This window comes from Hipposideros armiger, unplaced genomic scaffold (assembly GCF_001890085.2).
Source record: "Hipposideros armiger isolate ML-2016 unplaced genomic scaffold, ASM189008v1 scaffold_10, whole genome shotgun sequence".
Taxonomy (NCBI): Eukaryota; Metazoa; Chordata; class Mammalia; order Chiroptera; family Hipposideridae; genus Hipposideros; species Hipposideros armiger.
Genome location: NW_017731360.1, coordinates 1,816,780 through 1,832,189, shown reverse-complemented (window position 1 = coordinate 1,832,189; position 15,410 = coordinate 1,816,780). Strand labels below are relative to the sequence as shown.

The 15,410-nt window shown below is 51.4% G+C and overlaps 1 protein-coding gene across 1 annotated transcript in view; it reads right to left on the bottom strand.

Moving 5' to 3' along the window:
* Positions 1-288: 288 nt before the first annotated feature.
* The window catches only part of RSPO1 (R-spondin 1), a 20,822-nt gene continuing 5,700 nt past the window's right edge, over positions 289-15,410 (bottom strand). Inside the window, exons 3-6 of the mRNA XM_019657832.1 lie at positions 5,289-5,480; positions 3,173-3,322; positions 2,719-2,907; positions 289-1,971 (exon numbers count right to left, since the gene is read on the bottom strand). Coding sequence (XP_019513377.1) covers positions 1,805-1,971; positions 2,719-2,907; positions 3,173-3,322; positions 5,289-5,480 — 698 coding nt within the window. The 3' untranslated portion in view covers positions 289-1,804. The remainder of the gene's footprint in view (positions 1,972-2,718; positions 2,908-3,172; positions 3,323-5,288; positions 5,481-15,410) is intronic.

The following is a 15,410-nucleotide window of genomic DNA, read 5'->3' as shown; positions in this document are numbered from 1 at the left end:
AATTGTTAATGTTATTTAGTTTTAATTAACTTTAAAATTTAACACATACTCAATTCCGTTATTGACAAACTTAACTCTGCTTGAAACAACTTGAGTTTGTGAATCTGCTTCTCAACTTTAATTTTTATGAACGCTAAACACAGCTCAAGTATTTCTGGTGAAAGTTTCGTGTCTAAATTAAGATATGTTATAAAGTGTAAAAATACACACAGAATGTTGAAGAGTTAGTTTCAAAAAAAAATGTAAAAGAGCTTGTTAATTTTTGATATCGATTACATGTTTAAAAAGATGAACATTTTGCATGTTTGGTTCAATAAAAGATATAATCAAAATTAACTTCACTATTTCTTTTTACTCTTTAAGTGTGGCTACTAGAAAATTTTTAATTACATAAACGGCTCATATTATATTTCTCTTAGGCAGCACTGGTCAAGAATACTATCCCTTCTCTTTGTCTCAACTCCTTCTACTTGTCCTTCAGAGCTTGGCTCAAATATCACCTCCTCTGAAAAGCTTCCCTGAGATAAAGCCTTTGACTTTTATTCACTTTATTCACTTTCACAGCTATGTGTCTGTGCCAGTGGTTGCCTGCCCTTAACTCTTTAAATGATTACATGATTCACACCTGTCGCCCCCACTAACTTCTATGCTCCATGGGAGCAAGGCCCGTGATTGGCTCAGCTCCAGAAACCAAACACTTAGTCCAGAGTCTGGTGCACGGATGGCCGCCAGTGGACACTCCTGAAGGCCATAAGAGGTGATTCCACCCGCTGTTCTGCCCTTGAGTCCAACTGTCACCAACTCTCCCAGAGCACCGCCTCCCCCAGGAGTGCCACTCAGCATGCAGACTCCACCTCTCCCAGATGGAAAGTCTTCCTCCATAGCTGACAAAAATCCCTTCATCCTTCAAGGTAATCAGAGCAGCGCTTCTCAGATTGGAATGTGCACATCAGTCACCTGGAACCTTGTTAAAATGCAGACTCTGTTCCACCAGGTCTGGGATGGGACCTGAGATTCTCATTTCTAACAAGCTGCCCAGTGATGTGTTAATGCAGGTCCCTAGACCACACTCTGGGTATAGGGGAGCTGGCTGTCACCCTGAGGACCCACAAAGTTTCCTCCTACTCTGTCCATTAGGGGTCTCTTAAATTCAGCTGCATCCCTTCCTGCTCCCATGCGTACCCCCCGCCCCAATCCCTGTACCCTGAAAAAGAATGTGGTTCCTGTGGCTACTGTTGTCATTTGGTTTCTGTTTTTAATTTGAAATAAACCTTTAAGCAGTTTTCAGAGTCAGGGCAGCCCTGATATGGACCATGGATGTGTCACAATACTCTCCAGTGATAAAGTCACACGGCTGGAAATGCTGAACAGTCCTCACGCTTTGGCTTGTCTGCCACTCTGGGTCGATCCTATCAGCTCCTCCAGAAGCCATCACTCTGCAAAAGTTTGGGCCTGGGTGCTGGGAAATGTTCCCTCTGCCAATCCACTGTTAGCATCGCAAACCAAGGGTGTGCTGTTGGGCCCTCTTCCAGGCAGGGATGACCTCTTCACTTCCCCGCCTTGTTCACATCATGATGTCCAAGGGATAGAAGTGTCTTCCAGTGGCCTTGAGTGTGTGTGTGTATGTGTGTGTGCACACGTGTGCACGTGTGTGGTTGCATGTTTGGACATGGGGCCTGTGCGTCCATGTATGTATGCAGAGTGTATGTACGTGTTGCCCCCGGCACTCTAGTTCAGTAAGGCTTCCGTCACACAGAGCAGCGCAGGACTCTTGCTTCATGGGCCTGGAGGCTGAAGAATGTCCCTAGGTGGGTCCTGCTGATGTGAGCGGCCCCACTGTCCCGAGCTGCTGTAGCTGTTGCTGGCCCTTGCGTCTCCGAGAGCCTGTGCCCACCTCTTTGCTCTCCTTTCTGCTCGGGTTCCTGTTGGCATTCTCCCGCCGGCCCTGGCCTCCCTTCCTCCTCTTCTGCCCTGCAACCCAACAGCAGGAAGAGTCAACAAAAGATGTCCTACTGCAGGCAGGGAGGCCCCGGGGCATGGCCAAGGGCCCTAGGAGAGGACTGGTAAGGGAGCTGAGCAGGGGAGGCAGGGAAGAGGCTGGAGATGCTGCCTTTGGCAGTTGGGGTCTTCTTACGGCCTCCCCTGGCCATCTGCCACTTCAGAGAACCCTGCAGCATGGATACTGAGAGGGGGGGTCCCAAGAGCCTTTATACCTTCTACCCCTCAATGAACCAGACACCTTCCTCTTCCTCATGTCTTCCTTGAACCTTGGACCCCAGTGGGTCAAGATGTTTAGCGCAGCCTTCAGGACAGGCAGGCTGGTCCTCAGCCCCCTCTGGGGCCATCTGCCACATCATTGCCAACTGTAGGCTGAGTGACCTTAGTCAAATCACTACACCTCTCTGGGCCATAGCATCCCCTTCCATGCCCCATCTGACCTCTGAGGGCTCTACCAGTGCCACTATCTGCTGGCTCAGAAGAAATGGAGAAACTGGAAGGATATGGACACAGAAGTTCTCAGCCCCCATCACACAGAGTTCTGGGTCTCTGCCAGGACCTGGCACTGGTTTGCACAGGATAGGGTCTTAAGTTGGGGGCTCCCCATATCTGTCCCCAGCCTGAGACCCTCTCCTGGGTAACAGGCAGAAAACAGAGGTGGTCACACCTCCGTGGCTGTGCCTGACCCCTGGCCCCAGAAAGGTGGAGGTTGCAGCTCACCCTCAGGGCAGGGAGTCCTCCGCACTGTACATCTCCGGATCTCCTTGGTGTCGGAGCAGATGGCATGGTCCCCCCCAGGGGCATGGAGCACCCTCCGTGTCCGCTCCTCAGAGCCCCTCCGGAAACCACAGAGCCTCTTCTTCTTGGAGCATGGCCCCCAAGGGGACCACTCACTCATTTCACATTGTGCTGGCAGGAATAGAGGGAAGAGGGAGAGAAAAAAGAGGAGAAGGGGTCACATCTCCTCCCCTGGCCCAGAATTCCCCAGGGGAGCTTCTCCCACTTGCTCTCTCTCTGCCTGGGGCTCAGGCCCAGAGGGCAGAAAAGTCCTGAGAGAAACCCCAGAGGGTGGGGGTGGGGTAAGCTTCCCTGGACAGTGCCCCAGCCCACGTTCTCCCTGGCCTGCCCTCCTGGGGACCTGGACCCTCTGCCCACAGTGCCCACGGTGCCTTACCAGGACTGCTGCACTCTGTGGTGCCATTGGCAGCTGCAGAGCCCTCGGGACAGTCTGGGTAGCAGCGGCCCTTGTGCAGGTACAAGCTCTCCTTACACTTGGTACAGAAGTTGTGGCTGAAGCAGGCCTCGCAGTGCTCAATCTTGCATTCTGAAGAGAGGACCAGAGTGGGGGCCTTTGATTCAGCCCGGAATGGACACGTCCCCTCATCCCCATCTCAATGCCCACCAGTCCAGGCCCACCCATGTTGGGAGCAGGACAGTGGCTTGGAGCTGGGAAATGCGAGAGGAGTCTTGAGAAGAAGGGAAAGGCAAGGACAAGGCCAGGGGAGAGGAGCGAGGAGGCTGAAGTGGCCACTCACCAGGGTCAGCCAATCCCAACCCAAACCCTGGAACCTGAGGTGAGGCTCGGGGTGAGGCCCACGAGAGCTGGTTTCAGATGAGGAGGGCAGAACCTTCTGGAATTAGCGGGGGTGAGTAAGGAGGGTCCTAGCCTCTCATAGCACCCCAGAGGGCCACCTATTCCCCCTGAGTTGAACTGAGGGATGCAGTGACCCCCTGATTGTGGCTGTGTGGTCCCCTCTTCCCCCATTGCTGGGTCTCCACAACACCCCAAACCCGGGATCTCTTCCAACCGGGTAGAAAGAATCAGCTTGGAGGAGGGGAAAACAATCCCAGGGCAAATTCCTCTCCCTCTGCAAGTTAAGTTCCAGGAACCGCCTTGGTTGGACTACTGGGTCCCTCCCTGATCCCCTACTGCCAGCTCTCCCTCCTCTAGGGAAGGGGGGGGGGCGTTGCAGGGCTGGAGAAACAGGCAGGGTCTTTCACAATCTCTCCCTTCTCTGATTGTGGGCCGGGCTAACTTCCTCCCAGTCTCTGGCACCTGGAGCCTGGGCTGCCAGTTTCCCAGGAGCTGGCATGGCCAGAAACTCCCCATCCCAAATACCCTGAGGACCAAGAGGGAAGCCCCAGGGTCCTAGGAAACCTCACACGCTCCTCTGTGCCTCCTGGCCTCTGTGGCTTTAGCTCAGCTTCTCCTCTCTCCCTCCTTCCTTCTCTCCTGCTCTGATTCCTGGTTTTGATTGCAGGTGGAATACAGTAAGAACAACAGCAGCTACCATCGATTGAGTACCAGACAGAAAGGGCTTCACATATGCCTCTCACAATGACCCCAGGGGTAAAAACTAGAACTCCTGTTTTAAAGATGAGGTTTTCAGAGGCTGTAACATGCCTAAAGTCACACAATGAATAGGTGGTAGAGTTGAGAGTAGAGCCCCAGTCATTTCTCCTCCAGGCCTCACTGTCTTCCTCCAAAGGGCGTTGTGAACTCAACTGACATGAGGTCTGGAAGTGCGTTCCAAACTTCAAGACACTGAACAAATGGGAGGGAGCCCTGGCTTTGTTCATTGGACTGTGTTCACAGCATGTTCCCCAGGATGTCACAGCTGAGACAGGATGGAGGTGTGACAGTACATGCCTTGAAGCACATGAAGCTGTTGCTGATATGAGAGAGAGGAACAGAGTGAGAAGGAGAAGAGCAGGCTGACTGGGGCCTGAATTTCTCTGCAGCCAGTAGAGCCAGTGGTGGTTTCTAAGCAGAAATATGATGGGATAGGTTTTGTGTCTCAGAAGCATCTTTTCTGGCCACAGTATGGAGAGAAGATGGAAGGAAATCAGATGAGGGTTGGAGGACAGATAGATAGACTATTGCAATAGTTCAGGAGAGAGGTGGCAGGGGCCTGGGTAAGGCAATGGCAGGAGGATAGAAAGGCGATGAAGCAGCCATGATTTGGTTATTGGCTGGATGGGGGATGGCATAAATGAGAGGCTGGTTATCAGGTCTCTGGCTTGGGTGATGGGACACAGTGATCTGTGGGACTACAGGTTGGCGCAGGTCTGGAGAAGGAGATGCAATTCTGATATGGACACACTGAGCTGGAAATGCAGATGGGATATTGAGGAAGATGTCTGGCCAGCAGCCACATTCTAGAATCAGAATTCCTATCGCCCCTCCTCAGGGTCCCCCCTAATCCTCTTGCTGGCCACCAACAGGTCAAACTACCCTCCCCCAGTATCCAGAGACTCTGGCGCCCCTCTCCAGCCCTGCCCACACTCACTGATGCACTTGTTCATGTCGGGGTTGCGGGCATCGAAGTATCCAGGAGGGCAGGACGGCAAGCAGACGCCCACCTGACGGATGTCGTTCCTCTCCAGCAGGATGAACAGCTTGGGCGAGCACTTGAGGCAGCCGTTGACCTCAGAGCAGAGCTCACAGCCTTTGGCACAGGCCTGGCTCCCCTCGGCACTGACTGCAAGGGTGGAACAAGGGTGAGAAGGTGGCTGTAGGAGAGACCTCTGTTTTTCCCAGGCTCCCACAAAGATGGGCAGTGAGTAGATTGGAGTTTCCTTCAACAGAATGAATATGCTTCCCAGAAAGCACAGGCCAGGCTGGCAGCTCTCTGCAAGGCTGCTTTATAAACCTCCCCAGTGTCCTCTCTCAAGGGAACAGACACCTGAAGCAAGAGCTCCCTTCCATCTTAAATGCCTCCATAGCTGTAGGCGCAACACAAGCTCACCCTCCAGGCTCGCTACACCATCCCCAGAGAAGCTACTGAAGCTGTGCCTTTCATGCACTTTACCCCTACCTTCCCCAGAGAAAGAAAAGCTCAGCCTCAGGTATGAAAGGAGGGTTTTTTGTTTTTTTTTTTTTAATTCTTGAGAAAGTTGTAAGGACAAAAGGGATCATAGGTTAAACTACCTGAGAAAAAGATCAGCTGCCCAGAGACAGGAAGACATCTAGAATAAACTTGTCTAGAACGGTAGTCTTAACCAGAGACAATTTTGCTCCCCAGGGAACATTTGGCAATGTCTGAAGACATTTTTGATTGTCATACTGGAGACCAGGGTTGCAACTGGCATCTAGGGGAGAGGGGCCAAAAATGCCGGTAAACATCCTGCGCATGGGGCAGTCCCCACAACGAATTATCTGGTTCAAAATGCCAATGGTGCTCAGGTTGAGACACCCTGGCTTAGAACCAGCCTTTGAGACAATGTGCTCTCCAGCCCCAGCAGCAAGTCTCAGAGCTTTGATCTCCTTCCTTCATCCACTTGTTTAACCAACACCCGCTGAGCCCCTCCTAGGTACCTCACGCAGTGGGAGCACTGGGGGCGAAGATGCCTAGTCACTTCACTGATCTTTCAGTGGTGCAGACAGACCCACAAACAGGCAAATGCTGACAGTCATTTAATGGACCCAAAAAGAAGAGAGGGAAAGAGTGACAAAGGAGGTGCCATTCGGGCAAACTCTTGAGAAGTTAGTAGAGATTTGTTCATTAGGAAATAGAGATAAGGGCCCTCTAGGAGTAGGACCACAGAGGCGTCAAACAACCCAAGGGGACTAGCAGATAATTTGCGGGGCAAGAAGGGTGAGAGGGGAGTGGTGAAAGATAAGGGGTCCTATCTTGCAGGGCCTTTTATATCATGCTAAGCAACTTGCACTTGATCTTGCCAGGCAGCGTTTCCTAAAGAATATTCCTCGGAACATGATTCCCCTCCATGTTCGTAGGGGACTGTGGAGAAAAGGTCACTGATTCAGGCAGAGAGAAGAGGGTTTGAGGGCCAGCAGTGGGACAATATGAGCTGACATGGAAACTGAGAGTAAGGCTAGACTGATTTTCCTAAAACATATAATTGATTTGTATACAGTCAATGTTATTTAATTAATCGATAAATTAAAAACTGAATATTGTTCTTGTTGATTTAGTCGTTACGAGAGGAAAATGAGTCCAAATGTTATCTTGGAGTCATGAGAGAGCCCTTGGGATCAGTTTTCCACTTGGGGCCTTTATTCAGCTATATTACAAATTAATAAATCACTGTAGACATTAGGTACCATTTCTACTTCAAAGATATTAACTCCTCTATTACTCAAGGATTTTACTTAATTCGTTGTTGAATTGAATGCTCCCTCTAGGTTTTTGCATTGGTTTCAATCACCGAAGTCATCCAGGTGTCCCATTTGCAGCCTCTACAGCTATGTTTGTAATCATGTTTTCCTTTCTTACCACTTTTGTTCAGGGCAGATTTGCAAAAAGCCTTCTCAGAATGCTCCTGCCTGCCTCCTATTCAACCAACAACAAATCTCTGAGTGCATTTTCCCTCAGATCTGTCCGTGACACGGCAAGAAAAAGTGTGGCACATGTGGGGATCTGAAATTAGTTCAGCATGGCTGGAACCTGGAGTGGTTAGACCTGAACCTGGAGAGGGAAGCAGAGCCCAGATGGGGAAGGGTCTTAAACGCATATAGAGGAGTGTGGACATTATCGTAAAGGCAATAATGAATCACCGTGAGTTTAAAATAAGAGGCATGGTGGGCGGCCGGTTAGCTCAGGTGGTTGGAGCGCAGTGCTCATAACACCAAGGTTGCCGGTTCAATTCCCACATGGACCACGGAGCTGCACCCTCCACAACTAGATTGAAGACAACTACTTGACTTGGAGCCGATGGGTCCTGGAAAAACACACTGTTCCCCAATAAAATTTCTTTAAAAAAATAATAATAAATAAAATAAAATAGGCACGGTCAGGATTCCACTTTAGGAAGATCACGCTTATATACAGGGTGGATTAGATGGAAGGAAGAAGACACGTAAGATATTCAGGCCAGACAAGACTAGGTGATGTCGGGGAAAGTACAATGGAGGATGCCTTGGAGGTGCTGGGCTTGGGTGACAGGATAGCTGTGGGCTCTTCACTGAGAGAGGGACCACAGGAGGAAGAGCAGGTTTGGGTGCGGAAAAGATGAGTAGTTGAGTTTCAGATGCATTGAGGTTGTGGTTCCTGTGGGACACCCCGGGTAAGGTGTCTACTAGGCAGTTGAACCAGTGGGTCTGGAACTCAAGAGAAACATTTAGGCTGGAGATTGAGACATGGAGTCCTTAACACGAAAATAGTCATCAAAGGCATGGAGGTCCATGAGATGGCAAGGAGAGTGGGCATAGAGAGAAGAGGAATTAGACATGTAAGAGAAGGACAGAAAAGGATGGACTAGGTTAGAGGCTGAGAAGGAGCAACCAGACAGGTAGGGGACATTCAAAAGCACATCGCATCATGGAAGCCAAAAGAAGAGTATATTCAACAGAGGAAGGAGGTGTCACATGCCAAATGCCACTGAGGTGCCATGTAAGGAACAGCAACAAACAGGTTGTTGGTGCCCTGGGTGGGGGTGGAGAGCAGGGAGCAGTGGTTAGGGAGGAAAAGGAAGGTGAGGAGAGAGGCTCATCTCATTTCAAGAAACCAGCTGCGGAGACGGGGAGAGAACTAAGGGATCCGTCCTGGGAGCCGTCATTGCAGTTAAATCCGTGGGAGTGGAAGGCATCCCAGGGCATGAAGTTGTGCAGCTGGAGAAGAGGCCAAGGGCTGAGGCCCGGGCAATACTCACATTCAACAGACAAGCAGGGGAGAGGGGCGCAGAGAGAAGCTGAGAAGGAACCACTGGAAAGGTGGGAGGGGACTGAGAGAGAGTGGGAATAGACACTGTTGAAAAGGGAGAGGCTGCAGGGACCAGGGCTGGGAGATCACGGCCAGGGAGCTCTGAGGCGAACCTGGAGGCTTGTATTAGGAGGTGACCTTGAGAAGGGCAGTTTTGGTGGGGTGGCAGGGATGAAACCCAAACCACAGTGGGCTGAAGAGTGAGTGGAAGGGACCGGCGTGGGAGTAAAGCAAGAAGAGGGACAACAGAGGGGCCGAGAACATAGAAAGAGAGAGAGAGAGAGGAGAGACCAGCTGGGAGCAAAACTGTGATCACAAGGCTCAGAGGTAGGCTAAAGCCTAAGGATGGGGAAGGCCAAGATACAGAGCCCAGGTGGCAAGATTGGCCTTGAGGCTTGAGGTCAGGATCAAGGGCAAGGGACCAGGGGGTTGAGCAACATGAGGTTTTGGGGCTCTGCAAGGAGGAAGAGGGGTTAAGTGATGGGCAGAGGGGTTAGTTCAATGAGGAAAAGGGTGCTTCTCAAGCGGGTTAGGAACCAAAGGGTGCTCTCAGCTTAGAAAGGCAAATGGATGGGCAGGGAGGGGATGGAGAGCCAGAGGGTAGGGGCACTCTGTGTGTGTGTCCAAGGAAGATAGTGGGTGTTACATAATGATTCAAAGGAAAAAGCCAAGACTCATTCATTCCATGGACATTTACTACACATCTAACACATGCCCAGAGCTGTTAGGAGCTGGGAATGTGGGGGCGTAGCAACACAGGCCCACCTAGGAATGCGGCTGGCAGGGCTGGCTATGCACTGCGGTGAATGGAAGAGCAATGGAAGGCACTCCCTTACCTAGCTGGCTAGGTGAAGAGGGTGTGCCAGACAGGAGGCACAGCCTGTGCGAAGGATCAGAAGCACTGAACGCCCTAGAGCGTCCATGGAATGGAAAATAGGGCTTTATTCTATTGGCAAAGGGTACACCGAGGGGCATGGTCAGATTCACAGTTCGATAGGCTCCCTCAGGCTCCTGTGCCTGACAGGGATGTGGGCCGGGGGCATGGGTAGGGGGGCGGCGTGCAGGGGAGCAGCCCTGCAGGGCTACAGCCTGGTCAAGGAGGCTGGGTGGGCTCAGTGTGTGTGTGTGTGTGTGTGTGTGTGTGTGTGTGTGGAGGGGGGTTCAAAGAGGGGATGGAGCCTGTCCCAACTTCCTCACAAATCCCCCTCACACAGCTCTGCCCTCCCCACCCACCTCACCTTCTCCCTTTGCTCCCAAGCACTCACTGAAGCCCACTTCGCTGAGCCAGACAGGCGAGGCTGTGCCCTTCTCATCTCCTTCTGCTTCATCCTTGTCCAAAACCCTTCAAGTTGATATTAGTATAATCAGGACTTGCCCCAAGGTGGCTTAGAGCCCCTGCCTCCCTGAAGAATGGCTTCTGGCCACAGTCCCTCCTCTTCAAGGCACTTGACTTCTCCCAGTTCCCCAACTTTCTCATCCCCAGGGGTCTTTCTAAAACCAAAACTCTGAGGGTGTCACACCCCTGCCTAAAATCTATCCGTAGTTCCCTAGGCCTGCAGAATTAAGACTCAGTTCCTCCACCTGTCCTAAAAAGTTCCCATGAGCTGATTCCACCTGTCTCATCTCTCAACACTACCCCTAAGCGACATGGAACTATTTTGTTTCTCTGGGCACATCACACTGCTTCACACCGCTATTCCTTTGTGCAAGTTGGCCCTTCTGCCTGGAACACTCTCTGCCTCCTCCTGAGCCTGACTAACCCCTTCAAGCCTCAGAACTAAAGTCACCCCCTCTAGAAAGTCTTCCCCGATCTCATCTCCCTGCAAAGACTGAATGGAATATTTCTCTGTGTTCCCACGCCCCGAGTACTTGAAATGGTAGACTTCAAAACGTGTCATTCTTATCTGCTAATGCGTCCTTTCCTCCTCCTAGAAAGAGCTTTGGAGGGCGGAGACTGTCTTATTTCTGAATGGGAGCCCAGTGAAGGGATGAGGCCCCACAAAAGGACGGGGATACCCCTAGAATATAGGGCTGAGGATGTGGTGAGTGAGGCAGAGGCCCAGGGAGGTGGGTATATGGATGGAGCTGACTGTCTGTTTGATAGTGTGTGGGGAGAGGGATTGGATAGGAATGGGGGAAGGGGTGGATTGGGTGAAGGTCAATGAGTGGTAGAGAGGAACTTGCCAAGACCCAGAGGAGGGATGACCTTGGTGTTGGGGTGGTATCTAGCCTTGGAGGAACTAGATTCAGGAAGAGACCTGAGTTAAGTTAGTGGGGGTGGGGTGGGAGGTGATAAAGAATGAGACCTCAGTGAGGCAAGGGCCCTTCTCAGGCCTCCCACTCTCCCAGGAGATGTGTCTATTCCTGTTGCCCAGGGTCGTCCTGGGACATGCCCCCTGGGAAGATCTAGCATTCTGTAACTCAACTGGGAGCTTAGTTTAGACCCGGGGTTGGCAAACTGCGGCTCGCAAGCCACATGCGGCTCTTCTGGTACGTACATGTGGCTCTGAAGTAAAATTGAAAATGAAAATAAAACTATCACAGTTTCATTTATAAAAATTTTTAAAGGGTATTATTCACATAATGGTGATTTCATTTGTTTTATAGGTCTCGCAAAACTTCGAGGGACAGGATTGGCTCTTCCGTCTCAAAAGTTTGCTGGCCCCTTGGTTTAGAGCTTCACCTTTTCTCTCCTGGGCTTAAGCAGACCAAACTGGCCTGTTTGCCTCCCACCTCAAACCACCGCCCCTCACCCCTTCCTGCAGCTGGACCATGCTGCTTCCCTGTTTAAAACCTCTCAGCAGCTCCTCATTGCCCATAGCTCAGCTCAGGTCCAGTGCAGCCTCCTCAGCCTGGCAAGTACAAAATGCTCCACCATCTGTCCTCTGTGGCATCACCCCCCCACCCCCGGAAGCTCCCTCAGCCCCAGGCAGCTGGGGCTGCTCTATCCTAAGGGGTGTTGGGTTTTTTGTTTTATCAGCACAACCCTCCTTTTTAACAGAAAAGATCCTCCATGTATGAAACAGATATGAGCACAGCTGCCACAGTTAAAACCCTAGGGCTCAGGGGTGGCCGGTTAGCTCAGTTGGTCAGAGGGTGGTGCTGATGACACCAAGGTTGCCGGTTCGATCCCTGCTTGGGTCACTGTGAGCTGCGCCCTCCTGAAAAAACAAAACAAAACAAAAAACCCTAGGGCTCCCCCAAACTCTGCTTAGAAACTAGTTCTCTAGCTACTACTACTAGCTGTACCCCATTTCCTGAGCAAACAATCTCGGCCTCCTTCCAACTCCACACCTGTGGACATGCTGGTCCCTCAGCCTGAATGCCCTCCCCCTTCCTTACCCCCTACAGCTTTGCCTAGAGATCATCTACTGGGCTCTAAAAACACAACTCAGGAGGCACTGGCTCTGGGCCCTCCCAGCCCCTCCCCCACCCTCGTGTCGCCTCCTGTTTCCTCCTCCGCAACTTGACACTAGATTGAAATTGTCTCTTCCCCTGCCCTCCTCACCCAGGGACTCCTCAAGGGCCAGCCTCTGTAGGTGCCAAATGGACGTTTGTGGAATGGCCCAAGAGATGAAACAGCAAGGGAAGAGGAACTCTACAAGTTAGTGTGAAGGGGACAAAAACTCCAGGTGGAAGACAGGGCAGTGAGAAGGGGCAAAAAAGCGGTCCCACTTCTGGAGGAGTCAGGGTTCAGTGAAGGAATGGGGGCTTCATGAGGAGGGGCAAGACTGCGCAAGGGAGCCCAAGAATCCTGTAGGAGAAGGGTCTCTCGGGAAAGGGAGGGGGCACTCAATGTGAGGGAGGGTGAGGGGCAGGAAATCCAGGGGGAAAGGCGGTCAGGAGAGGGTGAGGGCTGTCGAGGGTGAGTGAAGAGGGGGCTCAGGCAGGGATGGGTCCTCAGGGAATGGAAGAGGAGAAGGGTGCCCCGCTCAGGTTCATAAGTCGTAGCTAAAGAATTCTTTGCTCAGCTTCTCCCCCTCCATGCAGGAAGACCATCACTCACACCGGAGATCAGCCATTTTGGGGCTCAAACCTGATGTGTGACTTCAGATCAGAGCTTTATCAGGTGGCTTCTGGTGGCTCTACCAACACGCAGTCACAAGATGGTGGACAGAGTCCACAGACCTGAGGCTCATATACATAGCAAGCTACCGGTGCCACACCCGCTGCTCAGTGCCTCCCACATGGTCAGGAGGCCACGCACAGCTGTCTCACTCCTCTTTCTTCCCCTCCCCCACTTCCCCGGACACCCTAGGGCAAAACGGTCCACACATTGTTTATACAATAATGACATGCATCCCAAAGTCAACATGTAGCTTGATAGTTCACCAAGACTTCACTATATATGTCTATCATCTCACATAAGCCTTACTATTGGGTTGTCAGAAAAGTCATGACGCATTTTTGCAATGAAAAAGAAAAAATACGTCATGACTTTTCCAACAACCCAATATAGTCCTATGCAATGACACCTGCAGCTTTATGGCTGTTCTTTAACCAGCTTTGCCTAGTAACATCCATCCACCCTCGTCTCGCCCTGAGCCCATGTCTCTCTTGGACCCTCACTGCACCTGGAGTCTTTCCCCTAACCTTACCCCAATCTCATATCTCACCATCAATGATGTCTGTCACGCATATCACTTGGTAATAAAAACTAGGTGATTGCTGCTGAGGCTGAGGGATGTAGCTGTGTCAAAATTACTGTATTTGATTGGCCATTGCTGGGACTGGGCCCTTTCTGATGGCCAGGCCAGTTCTGCTTCTTTTTTTTTTTTTTGTACAACAGTTTAGAAGAACAGGTCTTCTGACCCCGGTTTAGGTGGGAGTGTGGATCTGCGTGTGTGAGGGGCAGCATGACCATTAGTGCACATTGCACGAGCCCGAGTGGCTCCTCTCCTACTCTCTTTCTCATCTTGGAAATAGAGGAGACTGATTATAAACCGCTAAACCGCATCTGGCCCGTGGAGTCCAAAATACTGGCCGCAACAGATGAGAAGGGAGGAAAATCAAGGCCTCGCTGCTGATTAAACCTAACCGTCTCTAATTGTTTGTTAAGCCAGGGATTTTCAGCTTCACCAGTTCTCTGAGCTTCTCTCCCCGGGTTCTGTCCTTGGCCGCTCCCCGTGGAGACCCAACCAAACTCTGCTGCCTTTCAACCTTTACTGGAGTCCTCGGTCTGCAGCCCTCAAAAGTGAGGCAAGAGGTGGCTGGGCCAGGCTCAGGGGAACTGCCTGCCTGTGGGTGTGACATCTCTGATGCTGGAATGTACACACAGGCCTCCACCCCACTCCCTACACATGTCTCTCACGTGCACTGGCCACGCCCACAAAATAATGAGCAGGTACGGAACCCCCATCACTGGAGACTGTAAGCAGAAGCTAGGGGACCTAAATTTTGGGAGCGCCTAAGACGGACTCTGTGAGGGACGGTGAGGGCAGCGGGGACAGGTTCCTCTTGAACTCTATCAAGCTCTGTTGTCAAGAAGACCAGGCTCACAGGAATGAGAAGACCTGGGTTAAAGTCCTGACTGTGTGTCCTTAGGCCCGTCATCTCTTCCCCTGTCTTAGCTTGTTTGCCCATCTGTACAACGACAGGGTTTATTTTATTTTAAGCTGTGAGAACTCTTTCTTCCAATGATATTTTATATGGAATCGTACAGAAAGCAGGGAAGAGCCAAGTTTCTCTGGTTGGAAGGGCAGTAGGGCCTGACTCCTGCCCCCTTGCCTCCCTTTGATCTCTCCTCCTCCCTAGTGCAGCTCCTTGATTCCCACCAGGCAGGGTTAAAAAACACAGGAGTGGACAGTCTCATAACCCGCCCTGTTTCACTGTGCCTGCCCTATGATCTGGGCAGGAAAGACTTGTGGCCACCACCAAGCTGGCAAAATTCCTGTCCCAAAGGGGTTGAGGGCTGCACTTTAGCCACCACTAAAAGAAAGGGCCCTGGGGCGGCCGGGTGGCTCAGTTGGTTAGAGCGTGTGCTCTTTTTTTTTTTATTTAAGATTTTATTGGGGAATTGGGGAAGGGGACCAGCCAAGTTGTGGTTCTTCAAGCTTCATTGTGGAGGGCGCCAGTCGCCATCTGGCTTCCCATCGGCAGTTCGTGGCCTCTAAGCTCAAGGTGCTGTGTTCAATCTTAGTTGCGGGTGGGTGTAGCCACCATCCCGTGGGGGAGTTGAACCCCACAGCCTTGTTAAGAGCTCATGCTCTAACTGAGCCATCCGGGCGGCAGCTCAGCTCAAGGTGCCAGAGTTTAGACTTAGTTGTGGGTGGGCGTAGCCCACCATCGAACAGGCAATCTTGTTGTTACACCAGCTGAGACATCCTGCCACCTGTTGGCAGCTCAACAACAGCTCAGCTCAGGCACAGTGTCACTGGCCCATGTGGGAATCGAACCGGCGGCCCTGTTGCTCAGAGCTCACGCTCTTAAGCCAACTCTTAACCAACTGAGCCACTTGGCTGGCCCTAGAGCGCGTGCTCTTAACAACAAGGCTACCTGTTCGATTCCTGCATAAGACGGTAGGCTGCGCCTCCCACAACTAGAAAACGGTGACTGGACTTGGAGCTGAGCTGTGTCCTCCACAACTAGATTGAAGACAACTACTTGACTTGGAGCTGATAGATCCTGGAAAAACGCCCTCCACAACTAGATCGAAATTAGATTGAAACAACTACTTGACTTGCTGGAAAAACACACTGTTACCCAATAAAGTTTCAAAAAAAAAAAGAAGGAAGGAAGGAAGGAAGGAAG